Genomic DNA, 9569 nt, shown 5'->3' on the forward strand with positions numbered 1-9569 from the left:
GATTAATAACAATTGGCAGCCTATTTAACAAATTTCAGCTTGATACGAGGTTTTCAAAAACTCGGTATGGGTCACCCAACAGGGTCCTCCAGATGAAATTTTGTCATATTTTAATTCATATTGTTTCATTAGTAGCAATTATCAACTTGTCTACTAAATTTCAGCTCGATTTCACGAATTTGAAAAATTGGTATGGGTCACCCTATAGGGTCTGTACGGATGAAAATGTGTCAAATTTAAATTCATATTCTTTCAACCTCTGTACCAAATTTCTGCTCGATTGGATGAGTTTTAAATATCGGTATGGGTCACCCCCTAGGGTCCCTGCACATTTTATAATTTTACTTTATATTCTTTCATTAGAAACCATCATCAACCTCTGTACCAAATTTCAGCTTCCTACTATAATTTTGAAAATTTGGCGCATAATACCCCACCCACTCCGATTACCCCCACCGGTCAATCACTTGACCGATTTCGCCCATCTTCGAACTTAACTCCTCATTTGACCCATACTACATTTGTGCAAAATCTCAAGTCGATCGGATTAGTTTTACGGCAGTTATCGCAAGACAGACAGACGGACAGACGGACGTGACGGGTACATAAGCCCTGACTCGGGCTAAAAATTAGTTTACTTGATTTACAATTTTATTTCATTCGTCTGTCTAGTCTACCCTTTTGCCAAAAACGCATTTCTTTCCACTGCATGACATGACATACACACACACTCTCACAATTTCTATAAATTATATCATGATCTAAACCCTGCTAAACTGTGTGCCATACTAATTTCTACGAAAGAATAATGGAATTCTTTATGGTTCATGCGTTTCACAGTTAACGAACGAAATGTGCCTTTCATACTTCACGGTTATTATCGTGGTGGTATAAATAAAAAGTTATATTTATTCGCCAGATTGACATTCCTATTGTTAATTAAGGCATGCAAGTTCATGATGCTCTGCCAATTGCATAATACAGTTTGCACTAAATATTTGCGAATTTTTGAATTCTTCATAAGTGATGACATGGTATCAAACTTTGCATTTGTATGAAACTCGCTCATGCAGATATTTTCACTCTCTATATGCTCACTCATAATGATAATAATTTTAGTGTTAATATTCACTTAATCCATTTAATTGGTGGCGCATACGAAAATAACGAGCGTTCACGTATCATTATTAAGACGCTCGTTATTTGTATTTACTTAATTGGAAATTTGTGGGAAGGAGTGAAATACGGAAACGAGCAATAAAACTTGTAAACTCTTGATGATATTAGATCCTGATAAAAAAAGATGCCGATGATAATGACAGGCAGTTCAGTGCGGTGAAGTAGGTAGCCAATAGGCAAATACAAAATAATTATATTTCACGGATGATGAATCTTTTATTATGGATTTGGCTGCCTTTTCGCGAATTTCGTCGTCGTCCTGTCATATCAAAATTTTGCAGAGAAGTCAATCCAAACATTTTTTTTAAAGTTTGATCTTCATTTTTGGAAATGTTTTTCATAAAAAAATGTTCTTACATTTTGAAGATTTTCACTATCGGATCAAAAGTTATACAATTTTATACATTTTAGCCACATTTTTACACCACTACCACCACCACTGTCTCAATTTAATGATTTAATGCTACAGTAACTCCGACAATTAATAACTACATAATAATCTCAGTCGTAACGCATCGACTGGTATCTTGTTTGCACTGCATCCCATGCACTAGAACATATGCATCATGCGTATGAGCCAAAATGTAACATGAAATGGAAAATATGAAATTGAAACCAGTAGTAAAATGCTACTGCATTTTACTAATAGTTTGCAACCAAGTGCAGCTTATTTAGACCTACATATTTACCTTAAGATCATTACTTAACGTACTTTGTTGTATAACAGAACGGCACTTCACATTACGGTGAGATTCATACAGATCTTAACATTCTGCATGCATTATATTTCATACGAGACTTAATACGACGACCTGACCGTGTATATAAGCTGAATCCGTCGTAAACCAAAGTATCACTCAGCTTCCATCACTTCTTCCTTCCTCATCTCATTACAAAGTTTTTCTTTGCTCAATCTTCAAAATGCTCAAGTTGGTGAGTTGTTTAATTTATTTTTTCTCGGAAATCTTCGTTTTTTTGTAAATTATTAAAAAAACTCAGCAATCAAAATTGTTAACACAATAATTGTTCGATACACATAGGTCCTTGTTCTCACCGTCCTCGCCTTGTTGGCCGTCGCCTATGCCGGACACGCCGGTGGTGGTGGTGGTGGTGGTGGTCACTCCCCTCATGGAGGATGGGGGGGATGGGGAAAGAAATACCACGGGTGAGAATTCACAATTAAAAGTTAACTTGCAATTAATTACAAATTAATTGGACATTTTCATTGCAAAATTCGCATTCGCAATTAAAATTTACTTTCATTTTCATGTGCAGATGGGCCAACGTGAAAGCTTGGAATGGACCGTAAGTTGGATATCAAATTTGGACTAAAATCTCACAACTTTTATGAATTTTTTTCAACAATTTGTAATTTTTCATGCTTATCTAGATGGTCTTCCCAGTACAGCCTTGACGAGCACGGCAGCGGATACAACAGATACGCATGGTAAGCATTTCAATTTAATAGTCTCGGTTTCAAAAAATCATTACAGAAATTAATTGAATATTCCTAAATTTCGAAAATTATTATTACTCCAGGCTCCAACAAGAGTTCGGCAAGGGGCACCACGGAAAGTAAGAAGTTAACAAAAACTTAGCCAGCTTATCCAGAAGCCAGTGCGTGAAAGCAGCTTCAATCTTACAAAATCTAGTCTTGTTTAAAATATCAGATATTAAACAACAAAATTGTTAAAGACACAGTTGTTAAAATTTCGAATTTTGACTAATTAGTAACAAATTGAAAAAGTTTTCACAAAATTGTTTTAAATTTAAGGTAACGAAACGCTTGTACAAATAAAAGATTCGTTTTTTATATAACTCACAAATGGAAAAATTGCATTGTTTCGTCATACATAAAAGTGAACATCATAATTAAGAAAATATAGCGTCACAGTCGGCATAGCACAATAGACCAGAAAAGTGCACAAGTGCAGAAATTTCTTAAATGATCATAATATAATTAAGTACAATACACATCTATCAACAACAATTTATGGTTGAGAGCCATTAAAAAATGTGAGATTATTAAGATTAAGTTCGTAAATAGTCCAACACCAAGAAATTCAGTGTGCATACAACATCAATAATATTTTTGTAAAGTCTCCCAATTATTCCATTAATTAGGTAATGAGGTAAGCAGTACTTCCGTCCTGAGTGCAAGAAAGACTTACTAATCTTGTGAAAAAACTCGTGTCTCAAGAAAGTGCAGGTAATGGCTCAAATTTTTTTCTTAAAATGGAATTTGTGTCCGTCCAAGCAGCATCATTTTTAGGCTATGTTACTACTTTTTAGGCTGCAACCAGTAAGCTTTTCCAGTAACTTGATCAATTACTTGACCACTTTGTGGGTCTAGGAGCAAAGATGACGAAGTAGGTCTGGGAATTTGAGACTGACTTTCGTCGTAATAGCTTCGTCTATAAGTTGATGGGGATGTTTGGCTGTCGTTTTGGACTTTGTTCAGCATTTTGTCCTTTTTACCGACACGTTTTGATTCTCCGTTATGTTGGTTTTCTCGTTTGGATAGCATTGATGATTTCTTATTGTCGTGGGATAAACTTTGGTAATTTGGGACCGTGTCACTTGAGGATCCCCCCTGCGAAATGCATACATACTTTGAGATAAGCCAGGTTAAAGAGTTTTACATATGTACACAAATTTTGCTAAAATTTTTGCATGAAAATGGAATTGACTCAAGTACAAAATTATTTTTTACAAATCGCTTTTACAGCTTGCTTTTGTCACGTCGCATCATTACATTTTGGGGTTTTGATAAAAAGGGAAAGTTGATACTAATCATTTCCACGGTTGGATAAGCATCTAACTAATAATTGCACAACTGTACATGTGTGTAAACTTACACCATCTCCACCATCGCCTCCTCCTCCTCCACCACCACCACCACCCCCACCATGACCATAATCGCCATGACTGTGATCCGCGTGCTGTAAATAATAAGGTGTTCTTAATCAATAAGAAAAAACGTAACGTATGTAACAGCAATTATCTCGGCTCAGATAAGATAAGGGTTCTTATATAATTTGCATTGTAAACTAATCTATGTATGAGTTTAAAATTATGTCTTTATGTAACTCACGTTATAATCCCAGTAATGCTCTCCATAAGCGTGGCCATGCTTGTCGTGATATTTCACCTGTAAATTCATAAAGTTTCAAAAACATTGTAGATTTCATCGGCGAGTAAAATGACTCCATTTGCAAGAATTTCTAACAAAACACTTGTAATTATGTTAAGTTCGATGGCTTACTTTGATCTTAAATGTCCACCCTGGACCGTACTTTTCATATCTTTCTTGAGTATGGTAGTCATTTCCTCTCCGATAGCCAAACTCATACTCGCCGTAGTGCGGATTATGCGCATATCTGGAAATTTGCAAGGAAGTTGTTAGTACACACCTTTCCCTGCTTGACATTTCCATCGACACGTTCATAACGTGACTCCCAACCGTGCGGCGTCTCTCCGACGTGACCGGCTTCATATTTGTTGGGGCCGTGTTTTATAATGTAGCCATCCATCCACCTTCACTCAATTGATTTTAGGGCAGCACTACAAATACTTTCAGTGGCCGCGGAAGCTGTGGGGATATTAACATTGTAGGATAGGGGGAGGGAGGGGTTTACATAACATGGACAGATGATGAATAACCGTGGGGACATTGTCTCTCTGTCCTTTCTGCGGCCACTGAATATAAAATTTGAGTACAACTTACTGAAAATATTTGGAGTCTCCATGTCCATGCCCCATCCCCATGCCCATTCCCATCCCCCCTCCCCCACCTCCACCCCCTCCACCACCAAAACCATGATGATGGTCGTGATGATGTCCGGCCGCTCCTTGTTGGTCTTTTCCATTGTTCAAAAGCGCACCTGATATCGAAAATTCAGTGTCATTCGAAAATTTTCAGGAATTAATTGCAGTCTATTTTTTTAAATACCTCCAACAGTCCCAACTTGCTTAGGAACCCGTCTGCCCCCAGAAGACGCGTCGGCTCCCATTCTCTGCGTAGGAGGAGGACTAGAAACGATGACCAAAGCGGGTCGTGGTGGCACTCCGGTGGGATCAATGGCTTGAACTTGGGGCACATTTGTGTACAATGAAACCACACTTATCACAGCGGCGAAGCTAAAAAGATAAGCCGAATCCGACATTCGCCTCCGCTCTGTCATTTTATTTTACACAAGCTTTGTTGCACGGGCGACGGTGAAGAAGATGAGACGCAGAGTATGCAATGAAAGTGATCAAAATCCTACTTTTATAGAAATCTTTGAGGGAACTTGGTACGTTCCGGCTCATTGGACAAGCTAAGAAATTGGATTTGCCATATCTGCCCAGCTTTAAATTACTATGCAAAGATGCATCTCATTATTGAGTCGATGTGGTGGTGGTGATCAGCAGTGTCAAGTTCTTTAGTTGGGATTTGGGAGGAGTCAGTGGAGGAGAACGCTTGTCAATCTTTTTTTTGCAGGTGGATCTGTTACCTTACGTATTCTATCTCGGTTAAGTTTTTAATTTAAGAAAGTGATTTTCTAAATTAGTAAATTAGTCTCAATCGATTGATATAGATTCGGCTTCTTGTCTGCCTTAATAAACTTTCATATTGGCAACAGATTGGTTGTTTTTGTGAGGAAACTAAATCACTTTTTAAATACTGATCAACTGTACGTATGTATGTTTGGAATTTTGAAGATTTTTTTTTACTTTCTTTTTTTGTGTTTTATAAAATAACTATCATTTAACAAGAAGGTCTATATAAATAAATACTTGTAAAACAACAAACGTCTGGTGGTAGGAATCGGGAAGGTTACTTAATAATAACAACATTCTGCTTATTTAGACGGGCGTTATAATCGTATAAACAGTTGGATATTTTAAAAAAACATGAAATACAGATTCGTCGCAAGTAAGTAAAAATAATGCAGTTTTGATGATATCACCACTGACTGACTGACGAAAGACACGAGAATACAAATTGGCGAATCTAACAAAAATTGAAAAAAAAAACTTGGAAAATTACGAAGCGGCAAAATTTTAGCAATTTAACATACTCTTTTTAGTTAGAATACAAATATTACACTAATATTATTACTCTTTTCCTGGAACAGCATCAGTGATTCATGTTTGCCTTTTTCATTTTCATAGATTCTAACGCTCTTTCTCTCAACCTCCGCTCTAAATCTTCATTGGACGGCTCATCATTTGCACTTATGAGCTTTCGAAATGACATTTCCATCTCTTTTGGTAATACAATCATCTTGTTACCATTTTCTTCATTTCCTTTATCGTCATCTTCCTCACTTTCATCCTCCTCGCTCGAGTCTTTTTTATCATCCTTTGTAGAATCTTTGGTCTTCTTTAACTTTTTGGTGTGCTTTTTATGTTTCTTGTGCTTCTTCTCTTTCTTCTTTTTATCCTTCTTGTCCTTTTTCTGCTTCTTGGGTTGGTCCTCATCCTCAGATTTGTCGTCCGAATCTGAAGAACTTTTGTGTTTCTTGCCGGACTTGGGAATTCCGTTTTCGGGTGATGTTCCATTACTGCTGGGAGACTCAGAGTCCTTCTTGGCACCATCCTTTTTCGAAGCCTGTAAAACATAACAAATCCATTATGAGAAGATATTTAAAAGATTGGTAAGCAAAGTTTTAATATAACACGTCGAGAAGTAATATAATAGCAGTAAAACGAAAATATACACATACATATTACTAATTACATACGCTTTAGAGGTCACCTCGATACAGGATAATTCAGAATATCTAAATATATACCTTATTGCTAGCAGCCGGCACATCTTTAGATTCCTTATCCTTCCGGTCCAACGATCTATCCGTTGGTTTATCCCTTTGCTTCACGTTATTAGTGGGACTTCTGCTTCTGCGATCATCTTGTCGACTCCGAAATCTGTCTCTATCGGCGGTTACTGGTGCATCGCGATAATTCGTATCATTTCTACTATTTCTTGGTTCGAATAAAGGTGAACGACGTCTTACTGCTCTTGGAGGAGACGAAGCTCTACCACCCGCACCCGCCCAATGTGGAGGTGATCTCGGTCTTCTCTGGGGAGAACGGGAACGGCTACGTCTTTGGGGACGAGGCGATCGTGACCTCCTAGGTCTGTTGTCCGGTCTATGGTCCCTACCAAATCGGTCAGTTCCTCCACCGGAGGCACCTCCACGTCGCCCAGAATCTCGGTCCCTGTCACGGTCTCTAGAGTTATCCCTCGATCTCGCTGTTCTCTTGTCTCTATTGTTTTTTCTATCTCGACTACCACTTCGAGATCGAGATTTCCTCTGTTGAAACAATATGAAATTAAACATTTTTAGCGATTTGTAACAGTACAAGACAAAATTTCATTATAGTACTTGCCTTATTTGGCTCGGGAGAAGCAGACGCAGATCTCCTGCTGCGGTAGTTCCTTTTTGAACTTGATAGACTAGACTCCGCCGCGTCGTCGGGGTCCCTGCTTATAGTAGGAAATGAATCACGATTTGAATTACAACAAACATTAACAGCCACCACTACCTTAGAGGTTTAAAGATATGATCAGGTGGTTATTTGGCAACATTACACCTGCAAAATGAACTCTATCAAAGATAGAGAACATTTTTGCAGGCTTCAGGCCGATAACAGTAGTCATCATTTGAAATTGGGAATGACTGCACAATGTCATGCACTGGATTAAATTAGTTAACTTACGTCGACTTTGTTGGACGTGGTGAGTCTTTGGAAGAAGATCTATCACGGCGACTAGGAGGTGAATCTCTGTCATCTTTTATTTTTTCCGTATACCGACTAATAGTCCTCTTCACACTTTCGTTAATTCGTTCTTGATCCTCCTGCCCATGACCAAACCAATAAACGACTGAAATTAGCATATGATATTAAAGAATTTGCAAATAACAATTATTCAAATATAAACAAGTTTATCTGATATCGATAACATTAATAAAATAGCTTAGTAAGCAACGATAACTTACATTGCGTTTGCGTATCTCTTCCTTTTTTGCTTCAACCATTGATGCTGGAATTCCTGTCGGGCTCTCTTGAGCAGAAATGAGCATATCCCACAATTCACCCGTGAAGATTCTAGCGTTCTTGCCATTCAGAAAACCTGTCAGATTTATCTGAATTTTTCTGAAGGAAGGAATAAATTGTTAGAGTTCATAATTTATAAATTGGCGTAAGATTTAAAATTTACAAAAAATGCTAGTGGTTTGGGGGCTTACCTGGCATCAAGGTTCTAAAAACAAAAGAACAATTGCTCAGCATTAAAACTTAGACTCAACTATGCCATAATTTATACAATTGATTACCTTTTCTTCAAGTTGATTTACCACAAATTCCGTCACAACGTCATCTTCCATCCCCAACAATTCACTTATCCGCTTTCCAATCCAAGGCTTGAGTACGTCAATTTTGATTTTGTTCATTTCAATCTAAAAGTAAATAACAACATTATATAAACCACAAGGTTCATCTTTAAAAAGTAAATAGACATTCTTTAATATTTGTTCAGGTGGTTATTTAACTACACAAAATTCTTAATACTTCCTTTCTAATGAAATTCAGCGTAAGATTCAGTCCGATAACAGTAATCATCATAACAAAATAGAATAAAATTGAAACTTCAAGGCTTATCACTTATGGCTAATCAATTCATATAATTCATGTCATGTAATTAATTATTATGGCCTTACCTTCGTAGTGAGGTTATCTGCAAACTTCATTTGTTTCAAGAGTTTCTTCTCCTTGTCGCTGAAGCGGTTATCTTGTTCCGATGAGGTACCCTGTGGAAATGCAGAAATTTTGAAATCATATTGCATATTGGCACTGGGCAAGAAACCTTACGGAAAAATAGTTTCGCAATTTGCAAATTTGTAAACCACCACCCAACTCACCCGAAAGAATCCTGCGTCCGTCATTTTTAGTTTTTAAATATATTTAAAACTGATCCCTACCAAGTTATATTTTAATTTTCTTGTAAATAAATCCTCCAAGTAAAATTACGGAAGAACACGGCGACAAGTTTTTTTTTAGTTTCCACTCGCTTCTTATCTTATCTCGCTTATCTAATACTACTCATCTTCCAAACTGCACATTTGGAACTCCGAAATTATTTTCGGAAATATAATAATATTTATTTTTACAAAAAAACTCCACATAAAGGAGCGGACTGCTGAAATGCAATGCTGCAAGCATAAAATAAACCCGGAACATTCGAATGGAACCTCTCAATTTGTAAAGTGGCGTAGAAAACTAGCAAAAATTGAAAATTATTTACTCAAACTTTACCCAATTAGTTAAACCACAATTAAAACGGAAGCAACAAGATAAGTCGCTTATCCACATTTCGATAACCGTATCGTACAATTAACCCT

The 9569-nt window shown here is 37.1% G+C and overlaps 3 protein-coding genes across 4 annotated transcripts; 1 reads left to right on the forward strand and 2 right to left on the reverse strand.

Annotated features, from left to right (window-relative positions):
* Positions 1-1977: 1977 nt before the first annotated feature.
* LOC110854005 (neuropeptide-like protein 33) lies at positions 1978-2997 on the forward strand. The gene is made up of 5 exons (XM_022102392.2): positions 1978-2112; positions 2220-2344; positions 2455-2484; positions 2570-2626; positions 2719-2997. Exons 1-5 carry the CDS (start codon positions 2101-2103, stop codon positions 2756-2758), a joined length of 264 nt encoding a protein of 87 aa, XP_021958084.1. The 5' UTR covers positions 1978-2100; the 3' UTR covers positions 2759-2997.
* LOC110854176 (cold and drought-regulated protein CORA) lies at positions 2834-5746 on the reverse strand. The gene is made up of 6 exons (XM_022102575.2): positions 5132-5746; positions 4907-5063; positions 4445-4559; positions 4274-4330; positions 4038-4121; positions 2834-3772 (listed from the first exon to the last, which is right to left on the reverse strand). The coding sequence occupies exons 1-6, from the start codon at positions 5361-5363 to the stop codon at positions 3461-3463; spliced, it is 957 nt and encodes a 318-aa protein (XP_021958267.2). The 5' UTR covers positions 5364-5746; the 3' UTR covers positions 2834-3460.
* Positions 5747-5866: 120 nt separating this feature from the next.
* LOC110854234 (serine/arginine repetitive matrix protein 1) lies at positions 5867-9447 on the reverse strand. 2 transcript variants are annotated; one of them, XM_022102647.2, is made up of 9 exons: positions 9090-9447; positions 8889-8978; positions 8505-8627; positions 8418-8431; positions 8169-8325; positions 7888-8027; positions 7558-7651; positions 6960-7481; positions 5867-6775 (listed from the first exon to the last, which is right to left on the reverse strand). In XM_022102647.2, exons 1-9 carry the CDS (start codon positions 9111-9113, stop codon positions 6302-6304), a joined length of 1638 nt encoding a protein of 545 aa, XP_021958339.1. In that variant the 5' UTR covers positions 9114-9447; the 3' UTR covers positions 5867-6301. The 2 variants fall into 2 exon arrangements, with proteins under 2 accessions (XP_021958339.1, XP_021958338.1); XM_022102646.2 differs by having other exon boundaries at positions 7558-7654.
* Between the last annotated feature and the right edge of the window lie 122 nt (positions 9448-9569).

Source organism: Folsomia candida, unplaced genomic scaffold (genome assembly GCF_002217175.1).
Source record: "Folsomia candida strain VU population unplaced genomic scaffold, ASM221717v1 Fcan01_Sc009, whole genome shotgun sequence".
Taxonomy (NCBI): domain Eukaryota; kingdom Metazoa; phylum Arthropoda; class Collembola; order Entomobryomorpha; family Isotomidae; genus Folsomia; species Folsomia candida.

Bases quoted from the DNA above. Each gene is read 5' to 3' on its own strand.
- LOC110854005 (XM_022102392.2), top strand. The intron at 2,345-2,454 runs GTGAGAATTCAC...TTTCATGTGCAG, and splicing joins TGGGGAAAGAAATACCACGG to ATGGGCCAACGTGAAAGCTT. The intron at 2,627-2,718 runs GTAAGCATTTCA...TTATTACTCCAG, and splicing joins GGATACAACAGATACGCATG to GCTCCAACAAGAGTTCGGCA.
- LOC110854176 (XM_022102575.2), bottom strand. From the start codon at position 5,363: ATGACAGAGCGGAGGCGAATGTCGGATTCGGCTTATCTTTTTAGCTTC. The intron at 5,064-5,131 runs GTATTTAAAAAA...TTTCGATATCAG, and splicing joins GCAAGTTGGGACTGTTGGAG to GTGCGCTTTTGAACAATGGA. The intron at 3,773-4,037 runs GTAAGTTTACAC...TGCATTTCGCAG, and splicing joins GAGGCGATGGTGGAGATGGT to GGGGGATCCTCAAGTGACAC.
- LOC110854234 (XM_022102646.2), bottom strand. From the start codon at position 9,113: ATGACGGACGCAGGATTCTTTCGG. The intron at 8,979-9,089 runs GTGAGTTGGGTG...GCATTTCCACAG, and splicing joins CGGACGCAGGATTCTTTCGG to GGTACCTCATCGGAACAAGA. The intron at 6,776-6,959 runs GTATATATTTAG...TATGTTTTACAG, and splicing joins TGCCGGCTGCTAGCAATAAG to GCTTCGAAAAAGGATGGTGC.